The following is a 20,299-nucleotide window of genomic DNA, read 5'->3' as shown; positions in this document are numbered from 1 at the left end:
ACAGTTATGTGGGCTTCTGGCCTTGAAGACTACTTCTCTCATTTTAATCACACCGTCTCACTTAATATGCTTAAAGGAATTCTTTCAGGAAGAAAAATCCAAAAATTTGATAAAACGTTGAAGGCTGGGAAAAGTAGTCAAGCTCTTTTATCAAATGGTATTTGCTTTTATGAGCAGTAGCACGAAAATCTAGCCACACTGTGGTCTAGCGTTGTATCCCACAATAATGATCGACAAGGTGCGAAGGGAAAGATGAATACCAGCATTTGGAAGTCCGAAATATATAGCAGTGACAGCGGACCGTCAAGAAAACACCTTACATAACGGAGGATAGTACTGGCTAGTATACAGCGTGACAACCTGCACAACTAGGGAATGAGGACTTGAACTCGGTCCACGGCGACCTGGAATGCAGCGCAGGGAGCGACCTGTAAAGCGGCAAGCATCTATTGCCTGATAGTCTTGAGATCAAGACCCATACCCAGCTCATTTTGTGCCAGAAACACTCTGTCTTGTCTCGTAGTGAAATAAAATTCGGACTATCACAAACAACAACACTCACTCTCCAGTAGTTGATACACTCACCTTTCCCCACATCATGCCTTCAGAATCGATCGGGTTATATATATTTTTTTATTAGAGCCATTTTACAGCCAATTGACTAGTCTCCTAAATTGAGGCAACTCATCCTACCTGTGGCGTTTCGTTGTTTTCTTAAGGGGACACTCAACTTAAAAATTGTAGAAAAAGTGTCACAGAAATGAAAAATTAAATTTCTACACTAATTTACGTGATAGAACTAAATCAATACGCAGAATTCTTCCCCTATTCATTGAGAAGTCACAGTCAAATGCACAAAGCCAAAAAATAAAAAATGATAATTAAAAGTGATATTTCATTTAATGATTAATTAAAAATTGAAATATTTTTTATTTTGAAAAGTATTGGATCTAATGAGCTGAGATTTTGCATGTTAATTCCCATGTGTATATTAAACTTTTTCTCTAAATTTTAAAAAGATTGGCCAAATAGGAAAAAAGTTCCAAAATATAGTTGAGTGTCCCCTTAAGGAGCTAAGGGCAGATTTCACCAATCTTATTTAACTTTAATTGTTGCTTAAAATCTTTTTAATTTACACTTAAAGGAACAATGCATTTCACCAACACAAATTGGGCTTTAAGCTCTCATTAAACTACTTTTACGTTAATTTTTCAATATTTGGTCATTTAAATAATTAATCTTGCATTAACGAAAATAATTGTCATTACGGGTGAGGAAAATGATGGACTTGATATTTGAAAATGATGATTTCTTAACCAAGACGGGCGAGGATGATTTCCGAAGGAGAAGATTGTTTTAATACAATGAACGAAAAATATTTGCAAATGCGGTTTAGATAAGTAAGACATAAGCAATGTACGAGTATATTTTGAATAGTAGGCTACAGACGGTGATTTAGAATTTCCAAATGATAGTTAAGTACTTCATAATATTATTTAAAAGATACATTTATTGAAGAAACGTTTAATCGATCTCTGATTGCCTAAAATGCGACAACTAAAGTACCGTATATGATTAACAAATTTATCTGTAGTAATGTCACGAGAGGTCTGAGATCTGCCGATAAATCCACGAGCGAAGCGAGTGGATTTATATGGAATATCCCAGACCTCGAGTGGCATTTATTAGGACTATTTCGTGAATAAAATAAAATTGTAAATAATATATCCCTAAAATTCGATCGCAAAATGTTAATAATTGTTTATTAACGAATACTTAACCTATTCAGGCATTGTGAAGTTGAAATACTCGTAGATGAATATCGATTACTGCAATAAAGAAATTCGACGTTATTATTCAGTAATGCCAATTGCGAAAAGCGAAATACAGGTTTAACAATGTTAATTACATGTACTGCACTTTTCTTTTATTATTATAACATAAATACAGTTTCATTATCAGCTGAAATCATAATTTAATTTAACAGTAACAGTGGGGACAGCTATATACCAATGCTTATGTATTCATAGCGAGACATGTTGCTACACAGTGAAGTCATCTCTGTATAGATAGGCCTAATTAAAACACGAATTTTATTACACCATATGGAAGGCAGTTTGATGAAAAGACATTATTACTATGCAAGGTCATTGGGTTTGATATGCGATGATGTTACATGAATTTGAACATCTGACTTGCTATTAAATATTTCATTTCATTCACAAGATACAATTTTATAGGCTACTTATAGGTTATGTTACCTGTGGCAGTAGGACCAATGTCAGCTGTGTCTTATTTCGACCGTTACAATCAGTGCTACACGAAAGAATTTTTTATAGCTCGACAAACGCATTCTCTCTGTAGTGTGTAACGGAACTAAAACTGCATCTACACCGCAGGCAGTGATCTACACAATTCAATATTCCAATCGCGTATGCGTGCAATCTGGGAAGAATATTGAAAGAATCAAGTTTGAAAGGTACGTTCAATTAAGATGCATGAAGATTTTGTGTCTACATGGTGCGCCGTTTTGAACGTCGTCTTCACTGCGTAAATATATTAATTAATATTAAATATAAATCTTGCATTTATTGCTTTAAAGATGAAAGAAAAGTTTAACCGTGTAGTTGCATCTTAATGTATTCATGATCATCAATTTACGGGGAAACAGTTGGCGACAACGACTAAATAAAAGAACGACCATGCGATAAATTGATAGCGATAAATCTAGCTACAAAAATTATCGCAAAGTCTGACTGTGATTGGTTGGAATTAAAAATATTATTACATTTCATTGGTCGAAAATGAAATGACGTCATATATAAACGAAATAGTCATATAAACCTAATAGTCGTGACGTCAGTCGTTGCTAGGAAGCCGTCTTCCTTTTTAAACAACTCGTTGCTAAGGAGAGTATCAGCTGTATTCATATGTTGTATCATTACGTGTATTGTATTATTACGTTATTTTGTACGTCATTTCTTGCTTTTTAAAGCGTACCTAGATTAATATGGACCCTCCGCTACACGCGTGCTCGATCGTAATGGAACTACACGCGCGTGAACTGCATTTTACTCTTAAGTACTTAGGCTATAATTCGTATTCTTCTTTATTTTAATTCAATCATTGAACGTTTAATTATTTAGATGGCAGACCTACCAAAAAATTCCCACAACATTTAAAACAGCGTAAAACAAATATATTTTAGTAGTATTTATTTATTTAACCTAGTAGAGATAAGGCCGTCAGGCCTTCTCTGCTCCTCTACCAGGAAATTCCAACTATAATATTAAGAATAAAATTACAATTAGTATTAAATTTACAATTACAATTACAATAAAAATCAAAGTACGAAAAGATTACCTGACTAATTAAAGCTAGATAATTTATCAACAGTAATCTCACTAGAGGTTTTGATTTATCTAGAGAAAATCAAAACTCGAGTGGGATTTAATTGACTATTACACGATTAGAAGAAAGTATATAAAGATTTTAAGTAACAAAGTACTCCAATAAAATAAAATATTAACTGACTTACGAAAATAAACCTGTCTTCAAATGTATTATTGCACCATTACGCTAGATGGCAGTTGTGCCAACTATGGAATCTTCATTGAACTCTGTAGACGGTTACTAGTCAAGAAAGTTTTGTTGATTCAGTTTCATTTTTATTAAGACAGTTGCATTCCACTTCAATTATCCGAATCCCAGTAATCAACGTCACTTGACAGATGATTTTCAATAAATCTTAATATTAAACAATCTCTGATACGTGACTCTCCATAATATCATATAGCAGAAGCTATAACATAATCTAACTAATATACACAAGTGTTAGAAAAGTTTTAATTAACGACGACGACATAAAAAATAAACATGAATAATTTTAACAGGAATAATTATTGAATGTACAATTTTCAAATTTGAATGTGGTTGGTGGTTCAATTGATATTATATTGGACGTGTGCGTAATAGAAGTGGAACTCGTTGATTTAGGCCTACATGGTGTATTCAACCTATTCAGGATTTCCGAATGGTGCTCTTCATTTATTTGTAAATCGGATTTCAGAAGATGCATAGGTATGATCAGTGATTTTTATTAATTCTTGTTCTTGAATGCCAATGCGAGTCATATTTGAAACTGCTGCGCATCGACTGGAGTGGTTTGTAATTGTATATATATATATATATATATATATATATATATATATATATATATATATATATTTTTGACGTCCAGACCAGCGCAGTTTCAAATGTTGGCAAACAAAGGAACAAATGCTAGGGACGCGATAAAATTAAACAAATGCTAGGGACGCGATTAAATTAAACAAATGCTGGGGACGCGATAAAATTAAACAAATGCTAGGGACGCGATAAAATTAAACAAATGCTGGGGACGCGATAAAATTAAACAAATGCTAGGGACGCGATAAAATTAAACAAATGCTGGGGACGCGATAAAATTAAACAAATGCTAGGGACGCGATAAAATTGTGCGATAAGCAGCCATGATTGGTCGAAATACGTCCTTTCGTACCGTTTTATTGGTCAAAAGTAGTATGACGTAGTAAGAGTGTAATAGTCATAGAAAAACAAAGAATATTTCATATTTACTGAATTACAAATTAAACCTAGAATAAGAAAATGGTATAGTGATGAAATTTCTGGATATTGAAATATTTTGTGATAGATTAAGGGAACTATTTACAAGAAATCAATTACTGACCAAGTGCCTAGCAAGTTTGCGTTTGAATTCAATTTTAATTCGACAGTTCCTGATGCTAGCTTACGCTGAAGCAGTGTTGATTTATAATTCAAACATAAATACTTGGCCGTTCTGACGTTCAGCTTTAAGATGTGCCCTATAATCTCTACAGAGTTGATTATTGCTGTTAAATACACCAATCGATTCGCCTCGATGTCCTCTATCATCCTGATTCTCTTTAATCGATTTCGTCTTGGCGTCTTGAGCGACACTCTTTCACATTTTGAAATTTTGTCGTCAAATTTCACTTTACACGCGCACCATTCGCTTGTTTTAAATGGCATTGTACATCAGTCTATTATGCCTTAAAGATCTCTTCATCCCCTTTGAAGTATAATGATTTTGTTATAAAACATACTTGTAACATATCTCGGTAGATCTATATGTTATAAAATATGAAATTGATAATGTGTAATTACAGATTGTAAGAAGAAAAGTTAAGCATTATTAGGGTGACCAACAACTTCTACATAGGACAGACAAGCAGATCATTTCAAATACGTTACAAAGAACACATCACAGCCATAACAAAATTACAAAACACTTCCACATATGCAGAACACATCACAAATGCTAACCACACCTACAGAGACATCAACACAGACATGGAAATTCTACACATCCACCCAAAACGCCAGAAACTAAACACACTAGAACAATATGAAATATACAGACGCACGAAAACACATCCAAATGAAATTCTCAACACACAACTCAATTTAAGAACATACACACACACACACTTTGACTCCACATTACACTACACAAACACACCCACACAGGAAACAAAACAAAAGGCGCCAAGACCAGCAACAACTAGTTCTGAAGATGGCCAATAGCAGGCCGAAACATGTTAACAAGGTAATATAGAATTTAACACGTGAAAGATACTAATACGTTTTCCGAAAAGTATTAATTTACCATTGCCTCCTACTGATCTGAAAAAAAAAAAATTCTTTCCTTATGTTCACTTCAGTTTTGAATTTTTTAATTTAATGTTTTAGACAATAATTTTCAGCCTCCAATGCTGCTGATGTTGCAAATTGTACATTCGATGTTTCTCTGTCTAGCAACATTTCCAATTACTTACCAACATCAATTTATCCCTCTGCTGAGAAAAAAAAAAACATAAGAATTTAAGAAGATATCTACAATATTTACCATTAATCAACGTACAGGACTTTTGGTTAGGGAGTGTTTTCTTCTCTTAGAAATACAGAGCAAAAGAAATAGTGAATGTCACCAATTTTTTCAGCTTATGTCTCCCCTTAAAGAAAATGTGTTAATCAATTCTTCCATTGATTCGAGACTTTATGGACACTCTGTCCAGAGTTCAAGAGTTTTTTTCGAGCTGGTGCTATGAAAAAGTTGTGTCGTCATATTCCACCCCTCAGATTTGGGCTTCAACTTGTCCCACACGGTAATAAATGAACTTTCTTTTTTTGTCTCGCAGTTCCCAGAATGGCGCAGTCGCACATCTTGTCGGCTGTGGAGTCGGAGTTGACGGCGGGCCACTGCAAGGGCGACCCCACGGAGCGCGAGTTGCAGGTGTCACTGGACGACCGCGACCTCTGGACCAAGTTCCAGTGTCTCACCAACGAGATGATCGTCACCAAAAACGGCAGGTAGGCCTATGAGGGAGATCTTCCTGAGCTTGCTTTACAGTTCGTTGACGAAATCCACAGAACAGCGTGTAAATACCAAATCAGTCTAAAAGGTAGGCAGAAATGAAAGAAATACTGCAGTGTCCCTATACACTCCATACTCACCCGACTTGGCGCGTCGATACTTTATCATTATACAGGGACAACATTTTATTTTTACTAACATTTCTGATATTAACCTGGCTATACCTTTGGATTAACGGTTTGCTACACCATTCCACGACTGGAGTTCGATGGTACTGGCGTAAAATAAAAACAAATAATTTTACTAGGTATTGGAGAGAAGAAAGGTAGTTTATCCATTTACGTATACTAGGAAATATCGGGATTTTTAGTTTGATAATTTTCATTAGGTTTTCGTTTAATCAAAATACAGTACGGTACTGTATTAATAATTATTAAATGAATTATTAATAAATATTTTTACTCACGAACTGCGCTATCCAATCGAACGTATTCATTATGCAGTGTATATTATATTGTCTACAGCACATTAGCGTACAATATAGAGAATGAAGTTAAATTGAAAAATAATCGTAATATGGATATTTAAACATTTTTAAAAATGGTGGCCGTTGATTTCGATATAGGCTTCAGTTCTTTTGTGCATTTTATCGCACTATAGACTATTGTACCTAATTCCAATTACCAGTTTCATCCTTCGTACTAGTAACTCATGTTGAAATAATTCTGTACCTAGCTAGCCTACTCTACAAAAGAGTACCGTACCTTACGTACTGTAAATTCAATCTTCACTTCTGCCCGATCCAAAAAAGATAAAATTACTCAGACATGCTATCTACTCTCCGTCCAAGTGGTTTTGTCGCAGGGTCGTAGAAAAAGGGAAAATCACGTGATAGTTAATTACTTAACGAGGCCCTTTTATTTAAGTTATTTTAAATAGTTGTATAATATTACGCAGACGTCCAATTCCTAACAGAAATTAAATGTTTTCAGAAAAGAGCTAGGACAACCCATCCATTAGCCTTTACAGGGGGCGAGCAGAAGCGGGTGGGGGAATCGGGATGCGACGTAGACAAACGGACGACAGTACCTGTGCGAAAATATGATTCATTATTGAAAGATTTTTCGTCACTGGAAAACCTAAACATATTTCTGAAACGTACTCTACTCACAAAGTACTGTTTACTATGATCGTAAGGCGACTTTGACTGCATACGCGGCCTTGGTTCTGTATGGTGGACGATTGGAAGTTTACTAGTAATGGGGATGGGAGTGAAGTACATTAAAAAACTCAGGTACAATAAAAATTGAAGTAGAAATAAAATGATATCCTTGTAGTATTTTGCGATAAATTGTTTCAAGCTGTATCATTTTGGCCTTCCATGGTGAATGCATTCATATGCAGTCTTTGGTTATTCCCCCTCACATTACCACCTAATATATCCAACGTTTGGGAATTACAGTGAGATTCTTATGGCTGTCCACGTAATTTCTGCACGCTGAAGTTACTGTAAGAGTCAAGACGATAGTCTACCATGCATCGCACGAAACGAAAAAGCTCTGACTGCAAAATGACCAGAACAACTATTACACACTCACTCATATTTTTCTGCCCAAGGACAGGTCCTTCACTGCAAACCCAGCATTCTTCAATACTGATTCTTTTCCTCCTTCCTCTTCGTCTCCGCATACTACCCATGTATCTTCATGTTGTCTACTATCTGATTTCTACTGCCCAGATCTTTTCTCCCGTTCACCATTTCTTCCAGTGCATCCTTAAGTAGGCAGTTTCTTCTCAGCCAGTGACCCAACCAATTACTTTTTCTCTTCCTGATCAGTTTCAGCAACATTCTTTCTTCACCCACTATTTCTTAACACAGCTTCATTTCTTATTCTGTCTGTCCATTTCACACGTTCCATTCTTCTCCATATCCACATTTCAAATGCTTCTATTCGCTTCTCTTCACTTCGTCGTAATGTCCACGTTTCTGCCCCATAAAATGCCACACTTCACACAAAGCACTTCACTAGTCTCTTCCTTAGTTCTTTTCCCAGAAGTCCGCAGAAGATGCTCCTGTTTCTATTAAAAGCTTCCTTTGCCATCGCTATCTCCCTTTTTGATTTCCTGACAGGAGCTCATGTTACTGCTTATAGTACATTCCAAGTATTTGAAGCTGTCCACTTGCTTTACTACCTCATTTAGAATTCGCATATTTACCTTCTTTATTTTTCTTCCTATGACCATGGTCTTCGTCTTATTTGCATTTATCTTCATCCCATACTGCTCACAGCTGTCATTTAGCTCCAATAGCATATCCCTTAGCATCATCTCTTCTTCTACTAACAACGCCATATCATTAGAAAATCTTATGCACTTTATTCTTTTTTTTAATTGGTTATTTTACGACTTTTTTCAACTGCTATGTTTATTTAGCGTAATGAGTTGAGGGAAATCCCAGGTGGGGGGGGGGGAACACAAGTTAACTTGTCCCAAACAGAATTTGAACCCGGTTCCGCTCTTTTCACATTAAGCTTAGGACTTTTTGCCAGAATTATTACTTTTATTATTATTATTATTATTATTATTATTACTGTTCGCATTGTTACTATTTGTGATATAGAATTAAGTTGAACGGATAAAATAAATATGGGTGATAATTAGTTTAATATAAAAATAATTTTAGTAAAAAATGTCACATAGTAAACAAAACGACATTCATTATACAGAACGTTTAATATAAAGTTCACCTTTTTATTCGACAGAGTCCACCGCTGTGGAGTAACGGATAGCATGTGTGACTGTGAAACGAGTGGGCCCGGTTCATATCCTGGTTAGACCAAGTTACCTGGTTGAGGTTTTTTCTAGTTTTTCCATCAACCCATTAAGAGCAAACGCTGGGTAACTTTCGGCGATGGATCCTGGATTCATTTCGATGATATTACCACCTTCATTTCACTCAAACGCTAGATAACCATCCCAGTTGATAAAGCGTCGTAAAATAAACCAATTAAAATTATTGTAAGTAATATAATACGTATAATACGTTCCAATCATCCTTCATCATAAAAAAACTAGTTAGCTTTGATTTGGGTTAGGTCGTCGTCGTATTTTTAATTTAAACAAAGTCATTTTTTTTATGCTCGACCATGCCGAAATGTAGTAATTATACACCTGGTAGTAGCCCTTTAATGCACCTCATTAAAGTACACCTATTCATTATAGTTCAGTTGTTCAGCCAATGAAAAATCACCATTGTACCATTATAAAACAGCAAGTATCGATTATTCTCGGATATGCAATCGAAAGACAACTAGCGAAACGTCACGGAGGCTGGAAATCCAATACTGTCGCTGAAGGTTATGTTCTATTACTATAATAATTAGCGTTAATTGTAAATAATATTCAAATAAATTCAATTTGTCATCTCGTTTTTCAATTCTAAATCAATTTCCAGGTTATATCAAGAATAATGTTCATGTTATTCTCTAGATTATATCAAGGTCAATGATATTTGTTCCTCGGAAAAAATCAATACTTTCGCGTCTGCGCACATCTCACAATTTACAAGGTCAGTTCCACTCTTCACTTAGATAACCATAACATGAATACTTATGAATAATTTCAAGTTAGAAATATGGTCGAGCATACAAAGTCATATGAAACTTGCCTATAATGGTAATTAAGACGCTCGTATGAAAATTACGAAACGAGCGCAAGCGCTCGTTTCATAAACAAACATACTCGCGTCTTAATTACTACCATTATAGGCTCGTTGCATAACGTACTATTATTAAACTTATATTTCATTGTCCATTGTCAAATAAAATATGAAATATACAAGCGGCTTTAAATATGCGTATATTAGAAAATGGACGATAATCCATACTGTAACAAAAAAGACGCAAAGCAAAACAAGAAAGCGTAAAACATTTGACGAACTAAAATGCGAACCACACGATGTGACTGCGGTCTCACAGAACCCAAGCAGGCCTCCTGTGAACCAGAACAAACACGGGCCGTGCTAATGGAGTGCACACATTCCTCACCAAGCGACTCATTCCGATACGAACAGGACCGCTCCTAGGATAGGCCATGGCCTTCCATCCCAAGTCATTTAATAATAATATTCATTGTCACACTTCCGAATCACCAGAAGGTTAAGTGATTGTTTCTTATCTTCCTACAATTCAGGCGCTGACATGGGAAAGGTAGTAACTGCCAAAAACAAAATTTTTCAGGGGAAGCAAAAAAACAAATTTATGAACACTTTCTCACTTACATTATTACAGAAACTGCTTTAAATGAAAGGCATACACTCATGTTTGTGTTACATATGAAATTTGAAAAGTCTGGCACATATTTATCTGTGAAATCCTATTTTATGAAAATACAACATTGAAATCACTCCTTAGCCAAACTGAGAATTAACGTTATTTATACATTATGCACAAATTTTTCGGTAAAATGCATGATACTTTTCATCGAGGAAGTCTAACATAGATAACAAGTCTCTCTTTTTGGCATCAGGGACGACTGGTCTTCTTTCAAGGCGTTGCAAGCACTGCAAGTTAGTGATTGACGTTAATGACTGTCCTTTCTTAAAAATTCTGTGCTCTGTCCACATTTCAAGGTCATTAAATGACTGTCTTGTTTTTATTAGAGGAAAATGAGCTCTTGAGAGTCTAATCCAGTTGAGGGTGCTGATTTTATAGGAGTTGTATTCAAAAACTTGTCACATTCTGCAGAAAAGTCGAAGAAATCCTCATCCTTCATCATTATTACATTATTAGGCCTTACCTCTTCTGGAACCATGGTTTTGCATCTTTTTTTTTTTCTTTTCTCTATGATGCCAAATTCCCTATCACATGGCATGTAGGAATGTTCTGAAACCAGAAATTTCAAGTCCACTGAATCAAAATGTTTCTAGCCAATAATGTAAATCAGGACCATTAGAATCATCCGATTCTTATTCTGCCCTGCACAGTTATCAGCCCATATTTGTCTAGACACACTCTGATGCTGTAAAAGGAGTTACTTCCTTCTCCGCGCCAACAGCTGTGCACATACAACTTACAACATTTAGTGAGTACGTTTCCAACTTCGTTTCATTACATACGGACATACTACCTTCTCTGTGCCATTGGCATGGCCATTTACTACCTTCTCAATGAAAAACCTAAAAATTCGAATTTTTGGCAGTTACGACCTTTCCCATGTCAATGCCTCAATTATTTCTCTTTCACGTGCAGAATTTTCTTCCGCTTTTTAACGTGGTTGTCTGAAAACTATCAGTTTTTATGTGTAACACGAAGCAATGACGTCATACATTCATTGCGGACCGTGGAGAAAACACCATCTTACAATACTATAGGTGCTTAAACTAACGTATACAGGACGATTATATGAAAACGGAGGTATTAAAACATCAACGAATGTAAAAATCAAAATTATTCCTACATCACATCAGGAACAGTTTCGCAATCATCATGGTATTATAGACACTAAAAATGTTGTTTATAATGAAATATTCACATTAATTTGAATCTGCAGGTAGGCAGCTTTTACACTGTGTGTAACATATATGCTGCCTAAGAAAGACTTGCACAAGGTACAGGTTGATGTAACAACATATTCAAGGTACAATATCATTATTTTCTTCTTATTCTTTCATCATGATAATAATAATTACTATTATCATTATATTTGTCGAAAATCAACAAGCAACCTAGAGGCCACTATAATAATAATAATAATAATAATAATAATAATAATAATAATAATAATAATAATAATAATAATGAGCTGCTGCCAGGAAGTCAAAAGAAGAATAGCAATGGCCAAGGAAACTTTTAATAGAAAAAGGAGCATCTGCGGACCTCTGGAAAAAGAACTAAGAAAGAGACTATGGAAGTGCTTTGTAAGGAGTGTGGCATTGTATGGGGGCAGAAACATGGACATTACGATGAGGTGAAGAGAAGCAAATAGATGCATTTGAAATGTGGATATGGAGAAGAATGGAGCGTGTGAAGTGGACAGAGGGAATAAGAAATTAAGCTGTGTTGGAAAAAGTGGGTGAAGAGAGAATAATGCTGAAACTGATCAGAAAGAGGAAAAGGAATTGGTTGGGTCACTGCCTGAGAAGAAACTGCCTACTGAAGGATGTAGTGGAAGGAGCGGTGAACGGGAGAAGGGTTCGAGGTAGAATAAGGTATAAGATGATAGACGACATTGGCCTAGCGCGCACGGACGGTTTTTCGTCCGCTTATCCGCCGCGGTTAGAAAATCGCTTTGATAGAACACATTGCTTGAAATTGAGGTGAACTCACGAGCGGATATTTTACAGCAGCGGTTTTAAAAACGCAACATGTTCTATTTTCCGAGCGGAGCGCCCACCGCGCAATATTATTAAACACATGTCAGAATGTGTTAGTGTGCACACGAGCTGCAAAACAACCGCTTAAAGATGCAGTTGTGATATATTATCACAACGCAACGGAAAGTCTTTGACAAGTAAGGAAATAAAGAGGCAAAAGAAATTAATGTCTAGGAAGCCTAATTTCAAAGAATCCCACCTACAAATTCTGAAGGATAGTAGAACAGAAGAAATTGATTAAGATAAATCTTTCTTGCTCTCATTATTGCCGACTTTTCGAAAACTTTCACCACAACAAATACTGACAGTAAAAGTGGAATTTTTTCAAGTATTACAAAAATTCATTTTTCAACGAAATAGCTAATCCAGGTCACTCAGTTATGCAGGATATCAAGACACATTTATAATATGCATATCAATTCTCACTTCCCCTATCCTTCAAATGTGTTTAGTTCATCTGGAATGCCACCACATAATCAGTCTACACATTTGACTCAACCTGAGCAGATGGTTCCACTTCAACAGATTCAGACACAGAACAGACTTCATCTACAGCAATGAATTTTTCAACATATGTACCCAATTCCGAACCAACGCCGTCCTGCAGTAGGCTACACCCAGTGGTTTTTCATTGTCGCCTATTGACAGTACAGAACTCTCATCAAGTTAATCTGACTTATTCGAACTGCATTAACATAAACATATTAAATAACTTGCTTCATATACTCGTATGTAATGTCTTATGTAAATTGTAACGATTGAAACCAAATATAAAAAATATTGTTAACTTTATGGTGACTGCTAGTCTTTCTTCTGGTGCTACTGCCTTTCTCATAATTCTTTGTGGCTGTATAAAGTTTAATAATACGTTGAATGAATTTTTATTCATTCTAAAATATCCAGAAAGTTTTTTTTAGGATATTATACGAAAATAAAATTTGGAGCTCCCTTACTGTTTAAGTTTTGCATGCTGTAGAGCCCGGACGAGAAGTTATGGCACCGGCGCAAGGGACGCATTTTAGTTCGTTTGGTTGGACTCGCCCTCACACTAAACTGGAGGGGTGTTGGGTTAGTTGGTTACTAGCATTCCGAGTGTTCAGATCGTTCTGCTACTACCGCTATTGCTAATACTGAAAACATTGTTCTTCTGACCGCCCTCATTATGGCATTGTCTAAGGTGTGAAATCATAGAGTAGTTCATAGTCAAGGACTTGAAATAGCATACAATGTATGGAAATTCATGTCAGAAGAGGCTGTAAATGGAATACCAATTCCATTGAAAAGCGTGTGTGCAAGAGTACTGGTTGCCACTGGTATTTCAAAGCGAACCTTGGCAGGATCAGGAAAGAAGGGGAAAATATTGAGGCAGGAACAGCAGATTCTTTCTCCAGTCCGGAAAAATCACAGCCGAAGAAGAAGATTGTTGCAGCTGTAGACAGTTTTGATGAGAGAGTCATAAGAAGACTCCTCTATAATTTCTCCGCTACCCATAAGCAGAGGCCGACTCTGTAATCGCTTCTTCCAAGAATGGATATCAGTGTATGATTATGTGAATAAAGTAGAGAACAATTACATTGAAAGTGAGCACGTGATGGACAGTATTTTGGAGAACATTTCCATAAACTTAGGGACATCTGATTCCAGCACAAATCAGTCGTCTGATTCGGACGGAGAATAAGAATATAAAGATGGAATAGCTGGCGTAATTTCATTACGTACCTTCGGAGTCTTAAGTAGGAAAGTGGTGATACTAAGATAAGACGAATGTTTTTGGAAAGAGATGAAACGGATATGCCTGCCGCTCTGAGCTTGAGAACCGTAACCCAAACAACCCCCACTCCTCTACCCTGCTGGCCGGCAATTTAAAACTTAGCGCAGGTTGGTGCCATAACATCTCGTTTCAGCTCTACAGTAGACAAGAGTCCCTGCATACTATATATGGTACTTGTGAACAGTCTTGCGAAATTGCTGCCTAGGCCTACATACAGGTGGACTCCCATCAAGACTCGCTCCAAATTTTAATTCCGTATCTGTACAATGAATCTGTCCCTTAAGTAGTCTTTGGCTTAAGAGGGGATGGACCCACATTCTCTTTCTTCGCTGTTTTCGAAGACGTAATATAAATATTACAGATTCTCCACAAAATTCATGTTTTCTCCTTGAGTGTTATCAGCTAGAGCTACAGTAGACTGAGAGAACAGCGGTTTTTTCACCGTTCGTGCACCCACTCAAATCAAAAGAGCTGTTTTCTTACCGCCGAGGCTAAATATCCGCACGGACAGAAATCCGCTCGTGCGCGCTAGGCCTTAAGATTTATGGATCATATGAGGAAGCAAAGAGGAAGGCAGAAAATAGGAAAGACTGGGGAAAGCTGGATTTGCAGTGAAAGACCTGCCCTTGGACAGAACACTAAATGAATGAATGAATAATAATTCTTGGTATCACCAGCGAATAGGGATTATAAAGAATGGACACTTCGCGTCGGTACCTTTGATGTAGCCGGACCGATTTCAATGACCTTCAAGCCAGCTAGAGCGTCAGATTCTGCTTACTCCCTAGAGTTGGCGCTGACATCACACCAGCTAGCAGTCGACACAGCGGAAATATAACACATACAATTAAAACATCTAGGTACATTATGTACTCAAATAAAATAAATTGGATCCATAAAATAATAAATCCGTCATTAACTGTAATGTCTAGACTCTAGAGCTCCTTTATAATGAGAGTTCAGACGTTGACCCCAACAACAATTAAAATATGTAATGATTTGATAGCGCTGAAAATGGAAAAACAAAACTCTTACGAGAAGTAAAACCATATACCTATATTATATTATATACAAATATTAAACGAATTCGATACTTAATTTTATAATGTATTATATTATTTTATAATGTAATTTATGATATATGAAATATAAAATATTATTATTACAACTAGTTTGTCACTGAGAAATAAGGAAAAGCTGTTCACTTGAATTTATTTGAAGCAAAGCGTTACTGGATTATGCAATAAGGTAGGCGATGTTTGGATCCTGTGCCTTAATTCTATTCTCAATTATTATCTCAGTGTATGCTCGATTACACTAACCTCTAGCGCTTGAAAGTGGAACTAGCCGCTGGCGCACAGAGAAACAAAACACAGGAAAATTCGCTCAGTGTCCATTCTTTATAATCCCTATTCGCTGGTATCACTATTGAGGTTCAGACCTGTCTTCGGACAATTGACTAAATAATAATAATAATAATAATAATAATAATAATAATAATAATAATAATAATAATAATAATAATAATAATAATTATTGATGTCACCAGTGAGATTCAGACCTGTCTTCGGACAGTTTACTAAATAATAATAATAATAATAATAATAATAATAATAATAATAATAATAATAATAATAATAATAATAATAACTTAATTCTTGGTATCACCAGTGAGGTTCAGACCTGTCTTCGGACAGTTGATTAAATAATAATAATAATAATAATAATAATAAACGTTTCTCTGTTTAAAGATTATAGAGGTTTTTCTCTCTGGTGTATCATTCTCCTTGTCGTCTGCATTTGTTTAAAACGCTCGCGTGGCATCACAATGAAAAAGTTGAACAACGGTTTTCTTCTGTTATAGTCGTGCGAAACTCCTTTGTTGAACTCGCCCTGGGGTTATATAACGTGAAATGGAATCTTACACACTGCTAAATGCTTTCTCATCCCGCGCAGACTATTAATTGCAGCCTACCCACAAAATACGGAAGGTTGCAAGGCCGCCAGAATTGAAAGGAGGTTTGATTCATCCGCAGGGAAGCGGAAGGAAGCCCCTCAATTATAGCCACTGTTATTGAAGTTTTAACGTGAGAAATTTAGCGTCTTCTTGTCATATGTAAACATTACAATTTGTTTTAAAAAAAGCTGTTTAGTTAGTATATATGTGTTGTGTTGTACTTAGACATTGTCACCAGGCAGCAAATGGCTCATTTCATCAGCATCAATCATCAGCTGCTATTGTGCGCGCTATGTCAATCACAGAAGCGAGTTGGTCGGCACCTCGGGGCCCGTGTACCACCCACACTTATCTCTTCAACAGAATTTGTCTGTAGGGTTATTTCTTAAATTTCTAGCCCACTATCGCTCGATATGAAGTACGCATAAATACAAATAGTTAATTTTAAGATGAATACTGTAGGCTTACATTTTTTTTTTTTTTAGATTTCTGACGCTCAAACCTGGTTTCTGACATTCAGTCATTCTGACATATTCAACGGATTTTGTTGATATTTAATATTTATGTCAATTTAGCTGGAAATGATGTACAATTTCAGAAAAAAAAATGGCCTGCCTGAATTGTCTAAGTTCAAGATTCAACGCATTACGCATGCTCAGTACTCCAAAGCAGTTATACACTCGAGATCGATTTGACAGTTATTGAAATTGATTTTACGTCGATTGTTGTAACCCGAAAGGCATTTGAAAAGATGCTATGAAAATTATTGATCTGTTCTTGATAGTGAATGAGCAGGCCTATTTATAAATCGTGGAGTAAAATAGAATGATGGTAAACGAAATTAATCTGCATAATTAATTTAAAGAAAAACTTTTTCCTCAACAGTATTCGAACCCTGAACTTTATAGTCTGCGAACATGCACGCTATCATAGAGCTATCGAAATGCTTGCGATGAATTGTCATAATCGAGGTTGTCGTGTTGTATCAGGTTTGTTTAACAATGACTCTTAGATAATATTAATTCGATCTTATTTTCAGACTAATGTCGTGTTTTTTTTTATTAGTTATGAAAATCTTTCCTGTAATAGGCCTACTATTCAAATAATACTTGGTTGAAAACCGTTGTTATATTGTTGTGGTGTGAATCGTGCTCTGTAAGGAGCTTCAAGAGTCTGACAATTTTTTATTCCTGAGACTGTAGGACTACATGAAATATAATAATTTTAGTAATGAGTAAAGGACCACTTACAATTGAAGTTACGCGAAAAATTAGGACGTTGCCGTTGTCATTCACAATAGGAACTAAAAGCAAATAATAAACAAGGAAAAAAGAAACAGAAGAGTAGCGAAATGGCTTCTTGCGGGGGCTCTTGCGTCAGAAGGCAAAGGAAACTAAGCGTCAAAACATGGATTTTTAGGTTATGGTTGATTTATATGCAGAATTTTATGCTTGTTTATGTTGGCACTCCCGATTTGCAGGGATGAATAAAATAATATCGTTACGTTCATTCACTTATATGTTCAAATTTTAATTCTTTTGCAATTTTTTTCCAGACATTTTCTGTGAGTTGTACTTCTTTATATGAATTATGTTTATTGCGATGAAGACATAAATGCTGCTGATATAAAATCATAAACTTTTCGTCAAGCGTTTAGTAAACCAGGGGCCCGTGACACAATGTTATCAAATTACTAATTAACAATTTACAAATCACAAGTAAAAGGGTACAAATGATAGTAATGATATCTTATTTACCGTATTTGTAAAGTTTAAGAAATTTACAAATAAGAATTATTGGTATTAAGCAATATCGCCAACGACAGTTTACAAAAATCGTTAAGAAGCAGAGCTACTGTCGCTGTATTTTTATTACTATCGATAGATATGTTTATATTTTATCCTAAAATTAATTATTATAAGATTGCTGAATCATATTTCACCAACAGAAAATATAAAGCATTGTTAAGAAAAATTGAAAAATATCAAGATTTTTCTATATTGGCGGCAATGGAGTTTCGTATGATGTGATTGATCAAATATATCAATGCGTTGATTGGCTTAGAGACTTAAATGACCATAAGAAGCGCGAAATAAGTGAATAACGGATTTGTCCATGTAGACTACGAAATTTCTATGAATAGCACCCTTAATCTTTAAACAGAGAAACGTTTATTATATTATTATTATTATTATTATTATTATTATTATTATTATTATTATTATTATTATTATTATTATTATTATTATTAAACAAACAATTGACAGAACGACTGCCATGTCTATCCAAAAAATTAGCTTCATTTTGTGTTGTTCCATCAAAATTTAGGCTATTAATGTTCCCCACAAACATTAAGGACGCCAGCAATTGCATAAAAATCCTGTGCCGCAGAAGTACGTACATTGGTCATTACAATTGCTAAATAACGCTACAACTGATTTAGTTTAATTCCTAATGGTAACCAATTACTCAAAAATTAATTTAAGAAAGTTATACATGTTATTGTTTATGAAGAATTAAACTTTACACATCTGAGAACTTTTGTAAGAAATGTGCCATCTTTACAAAATATTAAACTTTACACATCTGAAAACTATGTAGGAAATGTTCCACCTATACAAAATACTAAACTTTACGCATCTGAGAACTATTGTAGGAAATGTGCCCATCTTTACAAAATATTAAACTTTACGCATCTGATAACTATTGTAAGAAATGTGCAATATTTACAAAATACTAAACTTTACATATCCGAGAACTACTGTAGGAAATGTGCCATCTTTACAAAATATTAAACTTTACACATCTGAGAACTGTTGTAGGAAATGTGCCATCTTTACAAAACATTGAACTTTACACATCTGAGAATTGTTATAGGAAATGTGCCATCTTTACAAAATATTAAACTTTACGCATCTGATAACTATTGTAAGAAATATGCAATATTTGCAAAATATTAAACTTTACATATCCGAGAACTATTATAGAAAATGTGCATTCTTTACAAAATATTAAACTTTACACATCTGAGAACTATTGCAGGAAATGTGCCATTTTTATAAAATACTAAACTTTAAATATCCGAGTACTATTGTAGGAAATGTGCCATCTTTACAAAATATTAAACTTTACACACCTGAGAACTATTGTAGGAAATGTGCCATCTTTACAAAATACTAAACTTTACATATCCGAGAACTATTGTAGGAAATGTGCCATCTTTACAAAATATTAAATTTACACATCTGAGAACTATTGTAGGAAATGTGCCATCTTTACAAAATATTAAACTTTACACACCTGAGAACTATTGTAGGAAATGTGCCATTTTTACAAAATATTAAACTTTACACACCTGAGAACTATTGTAGGAAATGTGCCATTTTTACAAAATATTAAACTTTACACACCTGAGAACTATTGTAGGAAATGTGCCATCTTTACAAAATACTAAACTTTACGCATCTGATAACTATTGTAAGAAATGTGCAATCTTTACAAAATATTAAAATTTACATATCCGAGAACTATTGTAGGAAATGTGCCATCTTTACAAAATATTAAACTTTACGCATCTGATAACTATTGCAGGAAATGTGCCATCTTTACAAAATATTAAACTTTACACACCTGAGAACTATTGTAGGAAATCTTCCATCTTAAAAATAAAAAACTAAACTTTACGCATCTGATAACTATTCTAGGAAATTTGCCATCTTTACTAAATACTAAACCTTACGCATCTGATAACTATTGTAGAAAATGTGCCATCTTTACAAAATACTAAACTTTACGCATCTG

At 35.0% G+C, this 20,299-nt stretch overlaps 1 protein-coding gene across 2 annotated transcripts in view; it reads left to right on the top strand.

Annotated features, from left to right (window-relative positions):
- byn (T-domain transcriptional activator brachyenteron) overlaps positions 1-20,299 on the top strand; it is a 91,574-nt gene that overhangs the window by 27,263 nt on the left and 44,012 nt on the right. For both annotated transcript variants that reach the window (XM_069832818.1, XM_069832819.1), the window contains exon 2: positions 6,222-6,393. In XM_069832818.1, coding sequence (XP_069688919.1) covers positions 6,230-6,393 — 164 coding nt within the window. In that variant the 5' untranslated portion in view covers positions 6,222-6,229. The remainder of the gene's footprint in view (positions 1-6,221; positions 6,394-20,299) is intronic.

This window comes from Periplaneta americana, chromosome 8 (genome assembly GCF_040183065.1).
Source record: "Periplaneta americana isolate PAMFEO1 chromosome 8, P.americana_PAMFEO1_priV1, whole genome shotgun sequence".
In the NCBI taxonomy this organism is placed as follows: Eukaryota; Metazoa; Arthropoda; class Insecta; order Blattodea; family Blattidae; genus Periplaneta; species Periplaneta americana.
The sequence above is the reverse complement of the archived record's forward strand: the minus strand, read 5'-3'. Positions and strand labels throughout refer to the sequence as shown.